Source organism: Carassius carassius, chromosome 4 (assembly GCF_963082965.1).
Source record: "Carassius carassius chromosome 4, fCarCar2.1, whole genome shotgun sequence".
Classification (NCBI taxonomy): Eukaryota; Metazoa; Chordata; class Actinopteri; order Cypriniformes; family Cyprinidae; genus Carassius; species Carassius carassius.
This window is the reverse complement of record NC_081758.1, coordinates 7,528,529-7,544,267: the sequence shown is the minus strand read 5'-3', so window position 1 is coordinate 7,544,267 and position 15,739 is coordinate 7,528,529. Positions and strand designations below refer to the sequence as shown.

General features: G+C 43.0%; 1 protein-coding gene across 3 annotated transcripts in view; it reads left to right on the top strand.

The window, feature by feature from the left end:
- Positions 1–15,739, top strand: part of LOC132133182 (serine/threonine-protein kinase PAK 3) — a 352,144-nt gene that overhangs the window by 253,819 nt on the left and 82,586 nt on the right. For all 3 annotated transcript variants that reach the window (XM_059545952.1, XM_059545943.1, XM_059545934.1), the window contains 3 exons: positions 11,409–11,555; positions 12,540–12,714; positions 13,231–13,294. In XM_059545952.1, coding sequence (XP_059401935.1) covers positions 11,409–11,555; positions 12,540–12,714; positions 13,231–13,294 — 386 coding nt within the window. The remainder of the gene's footprint in view (positions 1–11,408; positions 11,556–12,539; positions 12,715–13,230; positions 13,295–15,739) is intronic.

Below are 15,739 nucleotides of genomic sequence, written 5' to 3'. Positions count from 1 at the left end.
GTCGTCAGGATCGCGAGGACAATCACTGAGGGTTAGTGAGTGAAGAAACAGTACCCTGCCATCCATTGGACATCCTTCAGCACCTCATTCACGAACCAAAACTACCATTTTCTGTCAGTGAGTCATCTGAACTGAACTGTTAAATCGTACAGTTATTTTTGATGGAACTGTGATCAGTGAATTTTCCTGAAAAGGGATTCATAGCCTTTCTTTTGTGTACATAACTGAACTTGTTGGGACTGTGAAATCCATATATGGACAGAGTATAACTTTTTACCTTTCTTTTCCTGGATTTTTTAATTGTATCTTGGATTTTTGAGCCGGATTGAAGTGAATTTCGAAGTGAACCTTTGTTTGAAAGGTTGAGTTAACTGAAACGTTCTGTCTAACGTTACTTACAATAAGTGATACTGATCCTTATTTTGTTCAGATTGAACTGAAACGACACAAATTTGTTATTATTTTTTTATTTTCAACATTTTTATTTCACTTTGATTTGTCTGTACTTGAAATTGTTTTTGTATACTTCCTGTAAAAACAAGCAAAACAGAATAATTTAAAATCTATAATTCTTGCAGTAGAAATAAATGTAAAATTTGTTTTAAGTGAAAACTGTTTATGCTAATTTTGTGTCACTTATACTAAGGAGTGGGGGCGTCTTACGTATCCTGTTAGATTCAGGGGAGGGCAGGTTTTGCAGTTAGCTAGGTTTACCTCCTGGGTTTTCTACATATACATATACACACTTCAGGTGGCTGCCGTGTATTGAGTCAATCCTGAAGCCCACCTCGCCGATTCTTGAGCATTACACATTGCAACATGATAGACACAACATACAACTAGTCTAACAGTTGTACAAAGACTAAAAGCATTGGGTGGGGGGAATAGGATCCTGTTGCTCACTCAGTCATCCTTAGTATAGTGCTGAATATTTCCCCCACAAGGCGGTGGCATATTCCCCTTCGCCACATTATTGTATTTTTCTAGTGCTCAAATAAAACACTTACATGATGTCTAAGTTTCTGTCTAGTGTTTTATAACTGAAAAAAACATGCAGTGGTATGTTTACTGACTAAATAGTTTGTAGAAGCCTTCAATACTATTGGGAAATATTTTTTCTTATATTTGGGGGGTGGGGGTGTAGACATAGTCTCAGAAAAGATTTTGCAGGAGTCTCATTTTTCATGATATTTTATTCAGATTTGAAATAGAAACTCATGAGACATGTGGCTTTCAACCCATTACTTTTCTAGATTGCTCTAGGACTCATTTCACTAGTTCACGCTTACATATAATTAGCTGAGGTATGGTATGCATATTTGGCGTGCTGAAGCATGATTAGTCTTGTAAGACGTTGTACCGAAAAACATGATTATAGCAGTAATGTTAGCCCCTTACCAGTCATCCCCCATTTTTTGGCATGGAGAAATAAATTACATACCCAAAATAAAAATGTTTCTGCTCATGATTCTTTCTGACTAGATACATGATCCACGAGCTGACACTTCAACGTTTACCCTTCAGGAATCGGAATCGTTTTCCTGACATAAAATTACTAAATAACTGTCACTGAAACGATGTTTTATCGAAACATTGGTCAAATATCGAAGCTAGAGTCTTTAGATTTCAATTTATATACGGTTTGTCCAGATCAAGTAAGAGAGTGATGTTTAATGTGCTGTGAAAGTGAAACGATGATAAACTTGGGCCGTTGGCGATGTTTGCGAGCAAATGGGTTAATAGCAGTTGTGTGCTATTCGTTTCCAAGTGGTTTCTAAAGATATTTACTTGCCTGTTTTTGTATTACGGTCCTAAAAAGGCAACAGAAATTTTACTCATGCTTGCTGTCCTGCATCAAAACATGAGGGCAGTTGCGTTTTTGGATGAATTTTGAGTGATCACGCCAGTGAATGGTGAAATTGGTCCCCAAATAAATTGGTCCTGCCAGAATACTTGCATTGAAAAGTAAAATTTAAAATTTTTTACCTATCATGAAACTTATGTCTGTATCATTTCAGTGAGGTTTAAACATGCGCGGTAAGGCGAATGTAATGTCTTGGACATTTCGGTGTGGATGAAGACTCTGGAAATAATGCCTTGGCTTCGTGGTTAAAGTGGCATCGTCGTCCGGCAGAACTACATTTGTGTCTGTCTTCCAAATCTATGCGCACTCCACACTCCAGATCGGCAGGTGGCAGTAACGCACCTACTGGTTTGCCAAAACCGCCATGAAACACTAGTAGAAGAAGAAGACGGAACTGCATCATGATGTCGTTTAACGAACTTTAGCCGCGAACCTGCTTTTAGCGTCTTCGCCTGAAAATGTATTGGTTTACGTCATGCGGTCTGCGCCGCTAGAGGAAGCGGCCTCAAACTGAGCCTCGGCCGGAAAAGCTGCGGTGAAAGGCTGAGCCGCGGCGGGAACTGAGGTGCGGCCCAGGCTGGTTGAATGGCTGCTACTGCTGCTACAATCCAGCGCTCGAGGAGAGCTCGGTCTTGGGCGACACGATCGTTGTGTCGAGCGAGGCGAGTTCGGGGCTTGCACGGTCTATGTGCCACGATGTGTGGCTTGGCGAGGAGAGCAGTTGTCGCGATGACGCTTAATGGTGCTCAACGGCCGTGTTTGGCTGGGTAGGAATGATCGCAGGTCCGGAAAGAGCAGCAGATCTGATAAATCCCCGGTATAGCTCTCTTCGTTGGTAGGAAAATTGGGTCTGTGATAAGGTGACAGACGAAGCGAGCCAGCGTGCTGATAAACCGTCAAAGGATAGAGGTAAGTCAGCGATATTTATTCTATGGGATTGATTACTTGATTATGGTCCACCTGTGTTGATTAGGCTAAGTATCTGACACGCTCCTCCCGAATCTTTTTAATAAAAACGTAATTTCATGTATTTTTTATATCAAATAAAAAAATATTTAAGTGTGGTAAAAAAAAATTCAAGGCACTTCAGTGTCTATAACTTTTAATATTTTTGAGCATTATCGAATCTGGTTGATAAAAAGTAAAGCACAAAGAGTCTTCTTTCTAAAGACACCAAAATTATGTTTGTAACACACTGAAGTAGGAAACTGTTACAATTATAAATTTGGTAGAGCACTTTCAGCTGTGAGTCCCATAATGGGGGGTGCTGGCTAAAAGGTTAAAGAGGTGGGTCTTTAATCTTGATTTAAACTGACATAGTGTGTCTGCCTCCTGAGCAATGCTAGGTGGGTTATTCCAGAGTCGCAGTTGATTTTGATGTTTGAGGTATTTACAATTTGCTTGAGTTTTGAGAATGCAGCAGATGTGGAGGAATATAGTGCAATAAGAGCTCATTCAAATACTGAGGTGCTAAATCATTCAGGGCTTTATAAGTAATAAGCAAGATTTTAAAATCTATACAATGTTTGATAGGGAGCCTGTGCATTGTTGAAAGAACTGGGCTAATATGGACATACTTCCTGGTTCTTGTAAGAACTCTAGCTGCTGCATTTTGGACCAGCTGGAGTATGTTTATTAAGCGTGCAGAACAACCATCCAATAAAGCACTAATATTATATAACCTTGAGGTCATAAACACATTAATTGAGAGCATTGAGAGCATAGGTTGTATTTTACATATATTTTTGAGAAGGAAAAATGCAGTTTTACAAATGCTAGAAATGTGGCTTTCAAAGGAAAGATTGCTATCAAATAACAAACCTAGGTCCCTAACTGATGACAAAGAATTGACAGACCAGCCATTCTAACGCATTCTCATCCCAAGGCGTCATATACTGACCCTCTTGACATTTCGTCAACATCCTACGCATATGGCACCCTCTAGCATCAATATGAGACACAGATTATGGGTTAAGGTTAGGGTTAGCGTGAGGGTTAGGGTTAGACCGCTAGGAGGCGCCTTCTGGCCCATTTTTATCTGCTTCTAATATTGACGCTAGAGGGTGCCATGTGCGTAGGATGTTGACGAAATGTCAAAAGGGTCAGTACATGACGCCTTGGGATGAGAACGGTCTGGCCATTCTAGGTTATCACATGCAGATTTTTTAAGTCCTTTAATTAACACCGTTTTTTTTTTTTTCAGAATTTAGCAGTAAGAAATTACTCCTCATCCAGGTTTTTATATTGACTATGCATTCCGTTAATTGGTATGTTGTATATGTATATTAATAAATGGTATGTTTCTCCAGGCCTCGAAGAAATATAGAGTTGAGTATCATCAGCATAACAGTGAAAGCTAACACCATGCTTCCTGATGATATCTCCCAAGGGTAACAGCTATAGTGTGAAAAGTAACGGACCTAGTACTGAGCCTTGCGGTACTCCGTAATGCACTTGTGATCAATATGATACCTTTATTCACTCCAAGGAATTGATGGCAGTCAGATAAGTTTGATTTGAACCATCATAATGCAATTACATTAATGCCAGCAAAGTTTTCTATTCAAGAGAATGTTGTGGTCAATAGTGTCAAATGCAGCACTAAGATCCAATAGCACTAACAGAGAGATATATCCACGATCAGATGGTAAGAGCAGGTTATTTGTAACTCTAAGGAGAGCAGTCTCAGTACTATGATAAAGTCTAAATCCTGACTGGAAATCCCCACAGTTTATACAATTCTTCCTCTCCTATGTTAGAGAATGAGTGGAACGGTTCCTCAGGGGATCTATAGCACACTGTCTGATGTGATACTGTAGCTGACGGCTGCATGGTTACAATTTTATCTCTAATAGTATCAATCTTGGAAGTAAAGTAGTTCATACAGTCTTTACTGCTGTGCTGTTGGGAAATATCAACCCATGTTGAAGGTTTTTTTTCTCTCTCTCTCTCATTAATTTAGCCACTGTATTGAATAATAATCTGGGGTTATGTTTGTTTTCTTCTAAAATAATTTTTTTATGCTTTTCTGTAGGATAGGGTACTTTCCAGCCAAGCAATAAGAAATACCTCTAGTTTTGTTTCGCTCCAGCTGCACTCCCTTTTCCGGGCTGCTCTCTTTCGGGTGAAAGTGTGCTCATTATACCATAGTGTCAGACTGTTTTCTTTAATCTTCCTTAAGTGTAAAGCAGCAACCATATCTAAAATGATAGAAAAGAGAGAGTACATAGTTCCCTTTCAGTCGGTCACTCTCGACGCCACGTCGGTGACCGACGAATATGGGATATCGCTTCGATAGACCAATCTACTTCGAGTGTAAACTAAACGAGCCAATGCACATTGGCATGCAATTATTGCATCCAGCTGCTGCTGATCACTGCGTGAGTATAAGAAGGCAGCAGGTGCAATGCATTCCAGCTTTTCGCTTCGGAGCCGAGCGAAGGTCACCGCGAGTTCGCTGGGTCGTGCGATGTCCACATTAGTGGTCCAGGAGCGCCATCTCTGGCTGGGACTGGCAGACATGAGGGACACCGACAAGGTCCGGTTTCTCAATGCCCCTGTGTCCCAGACTGGCCTCTTCGGTGACACAGTCGAGAACTTGGCCCAGCAAGTCTCGGCTGCCCAGAAGCAGACTGAGGCGATCTGACACATCCTGCCCAGGCGGGCAGCTGCTGCCTCCACCCGCCCGCCGGCCGCAGTGCTACAGCCTGCTCGTCGCCGAGGGCAGCCCCCTGCATCCGCCCCCGCTCATGCCCAGCAGCCTACAAGTGGTGCCATGGAGCTGGGCGCAGGCAGGCTGCCCCTCCCGTCTCGGCCCCCGTCAAACTTGGCAGTGAGCAGAAGAGTAAGAGGCCCCGGGACGGGTGACCCAGAGAGAGGTAGCTGCTTTCTGGGGGATGGTGAAGGCACCTCTCCCTCCCCTGGAGGAGGGCCAGGCGGAGAATCTGGAAATCTCGACAGGAGAGCAGTTTTCTCCCTCTCTGGGTCCCAGGAGGGCACGGAGAGTTGCGGACGGCCAAGCTCCGGACCTCACTCATCCTCTTCCTTCGCCAGATGGCAGCAGTGGGTGGTTCAAGAGCGTCAACAAAGACCCTACTCACGCACCTTTGCCAACCCGTGGAACCAGGTGAGCCCTGCACCCCACACTCGCACCACACTCCGGCCTGCTCACAAGCCGCGAAAGCGTCCGATGCTCCTGTCTTGCGGGAAGAGATCGCAGTCCTACTGACGAAGGACGCGATAGAGCCGGTCCCTACAGCCGTTATGAGGACGGGGTTTTACAGCCCGTACTTCATTGTACCCAAGAAAGGCGGTGGGTTACGACCGATCTTGGATCTGCTAATTTTGGATCGGGCCCTCCATCGGCTACCGTTCAAAATGTTGACACAGAAACGCATTTTCGGGTGCGTCCATCCCCAAGATTGGTTTGCAGCGATCGACCTGAAGGACGTGTACTTTCATGTGTCCATCCTTCCGTGCCACAGACCTTTTCTGCGGTTTGCGTACGAAGGACTGGCATATCAGTACAAGGTCCTGCCCTGCGGGCTGTCCCGGTCTCCCTGTGTCTTCACGAAAGTCACGGAGGCAGCTCTCGTTCCTCTCAGAGAGCAGGGTGTTCGCATTCTCAACTACTTAGACGATTGGCTGATACTAGCACAGTCTCAAGATCAGTTGTGCGAGCACAGGGATGTGGTGCTCCGGCACCTGAGCCTGTTGGGCCTTCAGGTCAGCTCGGAAAAGAGCAAACTCTCGCCGTGGCAGAGGATCTCTTCTCGGTATGGAGTTGGATTCCGTCGAACAGACAGCACGCCTCCCAGAGGAACGTGCACGGTCGGTGCTAGCCTGCTTTAATACGTTCAAGAGCAGGACAGCGGTCCCACTGAAACTCTTTCAGAGGCTCCTGGGGTATATGGCGGCCGCGGCGGCTTTTACACCGCTCGGCCTATTACATATGAGACCGCTCCAGCACTGGCATTATGGCCGAGTCCCGAGGTGGGCGTGGAAGCGCGGCACTCACCGGGTCCAAGTTACACTGGCCTGTCGCCAAACCCTCAATCCGTGGTCAGATCTTGCATTTCTCTGGGCAGGGGTACCCCTAGAGCAGATCTCCAGGCATGCTGTGGTTTACACGGATGCCTCCACCACCGGCTGGACAACAGGCATGCAGTCTCAGGGGTTTCGACGGGCCCACAGCTGCAGTGGCACATCAATTGCCTAGAGTTGTTAGCAGCGCACCTTGCCTTGAACTGTCTCAAAGGTCTCTTACGAGGCAAGCATGTGCTGGTCCGAATGGACAACACTGCGACTGTTGCGTACATAAACCGACAAGGTGGTCTGCGCTCTCGTCGCATGTCACAACTCGCCCGCCACCTCCTCCTTTGGAGTCATAAGGTTCTGAGGTCACTTCGTTCCATTCACATTCCAGGCCTGATCAGTCGTACAGCCGACGAGCTGTCTCGAGCAATGCTCCCAGGAGAATGGCGACTCCATCCCTTGAAGGTCCAGCTGATTTGGAGGCTGATTTGGAGGTTCAGAGCTGCTCAGGTACACCTGTTTGCTTCTCCAGAGACCTCTCAATGCCAGTTGCTCTACTCCCTGACTGAGGGAACTCTCGGCACAGACGTACTGGCACACAGCTGGCCGCGGGACCTACGCAAGTATGCGTTTCCCCCAGTGAGCCTCCTCGCACAGACACTGTGCAAAGTCCGGGAGGACGAGGAGCAAGTCTTGCTAGTAGCGACGTATTGGCCACGCGGACCTGGTTCCCCGAACTAGTGCTCCTTGCGACAGCCCCCCCTTGGCCAATTCCTCTGAAGAAGTATCTACTGACTCAGAGATGGGGCACCATTTGGCACCCGCGTCCAGACCTTTGGAAACTCCATGTCTGGTCCCTGGATGGGACGGGGAGGTTCTAGGTGACCTACCCCAAGAGGTAGCGAACACCAACACTTCGGCAAGAGCACCGTCTACGAGACACGCTTACGCCTTGAAGTCGAACCTGTTCATCGAGTGGTGTTCTTCTCGCCGAGAAGACCCCCGGAGATGTCCGATTGCGGTTGTGGGAAGTCTTTGGGTAAGTATGACCTCATCGTCAGGTTCCTTAGAGGGGCCAGGAGGTTAAATTCATCCCGGCCCCCTTGTATAACCTCTTGGGACCTGTCTCTAGTGCTTAAATCACTACAGAAGGGCCCATTCGAGCCTTTGCATTCAGTTGAGCTAAAGTTTTTCATTGAAAACTCTGCTCCTGCTTGCACTGGCCTCCATCAAGAGGGTAGGGGACCTGCATGCATTTTCAGTCGACGATTCGTGCCTAGAGTTCGGGCCGGCTGACTCCCAGGTAATCCTGAGGCCCCGGCCTGGCTACGTGGCCAAGGTTCCCACTACACCCTTCAAAGACCAAGTGGTGAACCTGCAAGCACTGCCCCTGGACGAGGCAGACCCAGCCCTGGTTTTGCTTTGTCCCGTCCGAGCATTAAGGTGCTACGTAGACAAGACACAAAGCTTCAGGACCTCAGACCAGCTCTTTGTCTGTTACGGAAGCCGGCAGAAGGGGAGTGCCGTCTCTAAGCAGAGGATGGCCCACTGGATTGTGGATGCCATAACCCTGGCTTATCAGGCTCAGGATGTGCCCTGCCCGTTCAGGTTGCGTGCTCACTCAACTAGAAGTGTTGCATCCTCCTGGGCGCTGGCTCGTGGCGCCTCGCTGACAGATATTTGTGGAGCTGCGGGCTGGGCGACCCCTAACACGTTTGCTAGGTTCTATAGCCTTCATTTAGAGCCGGTATCCTCCTGTGTTCTCACCTTAAACGGGTAGTGGCACTGAGAGGCCCCGGTTAGTGTCGGCTTGCTTAAACTGCTCCAGAGTGTCCGTACTGTAGACCCTGTTGAGATCCTCCATCAAGCAGCTGGACGCAGCGGAACGTCCGGCGCCAGGCCTTCATGATGTATCCGTGAGAACCATGGAAGGGTGGGTTCCATATTGAGACCTAAGCAGTACTCGTATGTGTATAGTCCACGGTATAGCCTTATAGCCCGTGTTTCCCCGGCAGACTTCTGCCTTCCCAAGAGGGTTTTTAATCATCTCAAATTTCTCTGTATACTCCTAAACGGATGCTATATGTGTATTTGTCTCCGAGACCTCCTTCCAGAAGGATGGGGCTTCCGCAGCATCCCGGTTCAAAGCAGACCGGGTACGTTTTCCCAGTGTTATCCAATCTCACCCAGTGAGGGAGTGCTTTGACAACGGTGAGTGGAGCTACTTGTTCTGAGCCCCGGCCTACACCTAATACGGCCGCAGGCGGCTCGCACAGGGCACTGGAAGGGGCAGCACCCATGGCGCTCTGATAGGGATCCCATATTCAGGAAAATTTGATACAAAGCAGTCTTTTGTGGTAGAAGTGATGGTTCTACCATTATTGTAACAAGAAGTAGAATTTACAGTTTTAGCTATAAGAAGTTTACACAAGACTAGATAATGATCTGTGATCATTGCTTGGTTGTAAAATTTCAACAACATCAACATCAATTCCATGTGACAGTATTAAATGTAGAGTAGGATTTCGACAATGAGTAGGACCTGACACATGTTCTCTAACCCCAAGAGTTTCCTTGTGGCATGTATAGAGTAGCCAGTACAAGCATCACAGGGGATGTATTATTAACACTTGTTTCTCTGGATAATGTTATATGAAGCACCATTACTTCAAAAAAGTTATGGCCTGATGGACCTGTGGTCACGCCATGGCATGAAGGGCAGAAGGTGCTCTATAAGCACTGTCAGTTATACCTGATGAAAACCCAAAGGCCGTTGAGGGGAAACACCTCCCGACTGCCGAGACGAACACTGGATTGTGGCAGAGGGACCCCGCCTCGTTTGATGTAACAGTCTTTCATGCAACTCTGAGATGATCGTCACCACAAAAAGCACATGCAGCATCCATGAATGCTTGCTCAGTGTGCTGAATGACTAAAAGGGAACCATCTGTATAAACACTTAGGTAAGGGTGACACTTAAGTTGCAATGCTCTTAACCCTTGACTTAGGGATTTTTTTTCTCCTGAGGGAGTGGCGAGTTGTCTCTTAAAAGCATGGCAGGCACAGCCAGGAGTATCGGAGTGGGTAATTTAATTTCTCTCAAAGGAGTGTTCGCAGAAAGTGATCCACTCTCTTGCAGTCTTGAAGTTGTTACAGACATGCTATCAAGGGGTGGGGTGTTCCACAGATAATGGGGATTATACCCTTTGACGGTTAATATGATTTGGAGTATATTTGACAGGGCGGAAGTGGACTATCCAGCTGAGGAGAGACACACTCTCTCAAGCACAGGGAGTGATATGGCATCCCTCCGCAGAGTTTTGGAATCTTTGTGTCTGGCTGCTCAGCGGAGCTTGCCAGCACAAGATTTGCTTTCTAAGTATGTTAAACACTATCTCTAAGGCCAGGGCTCCTTCCACTAAGGCATCTATAGACATGAATGGTTTCACCAATTGGTCAACATTGTGGACCCATTTAACTGGACCCATTTAACTGTCCAATCATTATTTCCTTTTAAGAGTGTCTTTTTTTATTGTACATCCTCTACATTGAAACTCTATGCATGTTATAAAAATAATCCATACTCACTTTGATAATTTCCCATTCGGTAGAAATGACCTAGGGTGTGTTTCTTAAAGGGAGCAAAAATGATGAACACCCTTGCCCTTCCACCCTACCAACTTGGCACTTTTGTTGGATCCTCTCACAGGACTCCCATTTCAAGTCATGGCAGACACATGAAAGGCCTTCCTGTGTCTAAGCAAAGACTGTCATACTGGATTGTTGGTACATTATATTCGTGTTTGTGTAACTTGACATACTTGAATCACAACCCCTCACTGTAGCATATGGTGTAATTTCATACACTCTGAGGCAATGTCAAGTGAACTAAATCAAGAGGTAACGTCTCTGGTTACTCCCGTAAACTTGGTTTCCTGAGATGAGGGAATAAGACATTGCAGAAACTGCAGTGACACCTAGCTCAGAATCTTGCAATATGCCATTATATCGTCAGTTCATGCCAGCATAAGGAATACTATACAAGCATACTTTCCTTTGCTGAAATGTATATTATGTATACTGTGCGTAGTATGTAAATTTATGCACAGTATGTTAATGTATCAACAATACAATCTGTTTTGTGATTTTCTCTTTGATGAATGAACCAGATGTACAGTAATCTCAGACATTTTGACCCATTATTAAAAAAGTAATATAAAAATAACTTTTTATTTTCAAGATGATAAATTGTCAGTTTAATCTTAGAAATAAAAACAGTTATTTTACATTTTTAAATAAAACAATGCACTGTAAAATACTACTGTTAGAAACAGTTATTGTGGAGTAATCTCTACAGTTTATTTTGAGAAATAGTCTTAATTAAAATGGCTATATATGAAGGCTTAGGGTTGTGATATGTATTGATTGTGGATCAAGCACTCAATGCTGTTTGCACTCACACATTTGTGTGTGTGTGTGTGTGTGTGTGTGTGTCTATTTGGGAGTGCAGCAAGGGGCTAAAACGACTTCTGAACCTCCTATTGCACCTCCGATGTCTGAAGAAGAAGATGAGGAACAGGAGGATGAAGAGGAAGAAGATGAGGATGATGATGAGGTTCCACCCATTATTGCCCCACGACCTGAGCACACCAAATCTGTTAGTACAGCATGATATATATTTTTAAGATATTAGATACATAATGTGTTATGAAAAAAAAGTCAAATATGGATGCATGTTGCATCATATTACTAAGATATTTCTCAGGAGAAAAATCTGAGAAGTGAGACACTTAAAGGGATAGTTCACCTAAAAATGAATATTACCCCATGACTTGACCCTCAAGCCATCCAAGGTGTATATGACTTTATTCTTTCAAATGAATACGATCTTCATCTTCTGCTTACTGTTTTACGTGCGTACATGAGAGAGTGTGTTCCAGCGGATGATGTGGGAAGTAGGCATAGCAAAAGCCCCAGCGAGAAGTGAAGAACGTAGAAGTGCAGAGGAGAGAGCAAAGCAAAACACAGGGAACATGTTAGAAGTACAATACAAAGATTTGTAAAGAAAAATGTCAGAGGATTTTGGAGAAAACTTTACTTCCTTTTTCCTTGTAAACAAAACTTGGTTATCGTGAGACTAGCATATTTTTATTGGTGTATTGTATTGAGATTTTCGGTTTCTGATATGTTCGGTTTCAGTGAGTGGAGCATACATGAATATTCATGAGTTTCTTGGACATACTTGTGGAACTGAGAATTTTAGTTAACGCTGTATCTCATCAGGTTTACAGGAATATTTTAAAAAGGTACTGGAATATAAAAAAGATAAGAAAATGTGCACTGCAAACTAATAAAAACATTATAAACTGTTATAATATGATGAACAAATTTAGTTCAGGCATAAGTTTCCACAACACTGGAAATATGTTTACCATTTTTTAAACATTCATTAAACCTTCTGATATATAAGGAGAGTAAAAAAAAATTCCAATTTTTGGGTGAACTATCCCTTTAAAGTCTCTATTTCAACTTGTTGTCTATAAGAAACCATTTACAAATTTATAATTTTTCGTATTTCCCTTTCTTTTTCTATTTACTATGCATGTCTCTGCTTTTACTCTATAACTGTATCTTTCTGTAGATCTTCACTCGCTCTGTTATTGAGCCAGCTGCACCTCCTGCTTCTGTTAAAGAGGACATGACCCCTCCAGATTCTCAAGTTCAGCCAGAGAACATATCCAGTACACTATACCGTCACACTGACCGACAGAGGAAAAAATCCAAGATGACAGACGAGGAAATACTGGAAAAACTCAGTATGTAGGCAAGAGTGTTGCTTTTAGCTGTATGATGGCAGAATATTATTTAACTGTTATGATATACTATAGCAACATTTGGTTCAAGGGCTCCAGTAATCTTAGCCTTTAAAAGGTTATATATCAACATAAATATTAGTAATAAGAATATTTAAATAAATTGATACTTGATGTAGGAAATGATGTAGGAATATGTTTATTCAAGAGGATTGTAATACATTTTGTGATTATTCTTTTTCACTTCCATTAGTATAGTTTGGGATTGGTTCCAAAATCTGATGAAATTATTTACTTTTCTTTCCATTTGACTCTACACATGTGATCCAGAACATCAACAGCACTCAACACTAAAACAGACTTTATAGTTCTTATAACAGACAGAGATTACTGTTCTTACTCTGCCTGCGATACTCATCAATCATCCCTTTTCGGTAGTTACCTTTCCAAAAGCTTTGTGTGTATGTTTTTGCTTCTGTGTGCATATGTATATCCTTAAAGGGTTCTCCTTTCATCCAGGAAGCATTGTTAGTGTTGGCGATCCTAAGAAGAAATACACGCGTTTTGAGAAAATAGGACAAGGGTAAGTTTTTCTACAGTCATCATCTATGCAACACCCAACAATTCAAGAATAAAGAAATAAATGTCAAAGCAGCAAATGAAAATTTAATTCATACATGGTTACATGCCAAAGAGAGGGAGAGAGAAGTTTAATGTATTTTGAGTTTACCTGTTGATATCCAGTATTTGCTCAAAAGTATTTATTTTATTTTATTTTATTGTTTACTTGAACCGTAAAGGTGATGTTTTTAAGAATATTCACGCTGCTCTTTTAAATTAAATTAAATAATAACCAGTGACTGTCAAGCTCCAAAATAGACCAAAAAAGAAAAACCTACACTGTATTAAAGGTGTTAATATTTGTTAATGAACTTTAATATACCTTTTTAGGGCCCGAGCACTGATGGTGTGAGGACCCTCTTGTATCTGCTCTGTCTATTCTTCTTCTTCTTCTTCTTCTTCTCCCAAATGAATCGCATTTTTGAGGGCTTAAACATGCTCAAAAAGTCATGAAACTTTGCACACACGTCAAACCTGGTGAAAATTGACATCTGATATAGGATTCAGAAGAGGGTGTGGCAAAATGGCTCGACAGCGCCACCTATACTAAAAAAATCAGCAGCCTTCCAGCTATGTTTCACGTACATGCACGAAAATTGGCACACACATGTAACACACCAATACCTACAAAAAAGACTCTTGGAGCAAAATTCTAAACTCAACAGGAAGTCGGTTATTTTTAATATTATGAGAAAATTTTGTGTAATTTTTGTCATTTCCATGCGTTGTATTTTAACGAACTCCTCCTAAAGATTTATTCAGATCAACACCAAATTTGGTATGCCTAATCTTAATCTTAATCTTAATCATAGCGCCACCTATTGGCAACAGGAAGTGACATATTTTACGCTGCGACGAACTACTCATAGAAATTTTATTACATCAATGTCTTTTTTGTGGTCAGTGTAATCTAAAGGCCTGTGTGATATTCAGTTGTGAAGATCTTGAGTTTTCGTTAAAAGGCGTGTCCATAGCGCCGTGACGAAGTTCGATGTCTCGCCATGGGAATAAAATATGTTATAACTCAGGCATAAAATGTCTGATCTTCCCCAAACTCCACATGTGTGATAAGAACAGATCTGAAGGCCAATATTCCATCGGGTGTGGCAAAATGGCTCGATAGCGCCACCTATACACTTTCAACGGAGTGCACCTCGAGCTATGTGTCAGAGCGTTCACACTGCAAGCGGTAAAAGGCTAGAAATAAAAATGTGCGAAAATAATTAATATCTAACACATGAGCATAAGAGAGAGTTGTGAGCGCACAGGACACAGTTTAAGTGAGAGGAGACACGTTTTAAGTGTGCACACTCTCTCCGCGCAGAGCAGCGTGTATCTGAGCAAGCACGTCTGGTTTTGTGACAGCGCAAAGGAAATCTGAGTGTGAGCAGAGAGATTCGCGCTAGTGCATTATTTTAATGTGCTTTCACGTTATATTTATGCGCTCTCGCTGCTCACCGCATACACATACTGTATACACACTGCAAACACCTGAGGCACCGCTGCAATTAATAAGCTCTATGAACAATGCATGGCACGCATGACGGGATTTTTTTTTTTTTTTTTTTGCCATAAGTCTATACATTTTGTTACATCTTTACTATAGTGATAATTTTGACTTATGTCTGTTCTAGAGACGTTACAATTTTTTGATAAAGCTCTAATTGGTTTTCTTTTGGAAATATGTTTCAAATTAATCCTGAATGCATTTATGACTGTTAAAGCATATTGGTGTGTGTCGCAATCGCAAAATTCATCAAAGAAATCGCGATAGGTTTTTTTTTTTTTTTTGTCCATATCGCACAGCCCTAGTTCATTCAATAAATAAAGTTAACAATCTAGCTTCTGAGTACTTAGTTATTAACCCAACAATAGCGGGGTCAGTTAATTTTTTTGAAGTGGGCCGCACAAATATATGTGTGTGGTTGTGTGGGCCGCGAGCTGAAAAAGGTTGGGAACCACTGTCTTAGAGTTTACACTTGACCAACTGGGGCCCAGGTCAGACTGGTTAAACAGACTGTCTGCTAGCTGCCTCAAACCACAGAAAACAGCTAATTCTCAGGACATAGAGATTCTTTCATCTAGATTTCACACTATAGAGCCTGTGTCTGTTCCATGAACTACAAAATAAAAAATAAAACGTTTTCCAAACCAATTTAAGAGTAACAATTCAATTGATGTTCAACAAATAAAAAACAGATGTAATACAGATAAACAAATGAAATAACTTGGCTTATTGAATATCAGGTCCCTTTCTGCAAAATAACTTTTTGTAAATAATATGTTTGATGGTCATAGACTAGATGTGCTCTGTTTGACATAAACCCAGCTAAAACAAGACGATTACATTATTTTAAATAAGTATACTCCCAAAGATTACTTTTACAAACATGAGCCATTTCCAAAA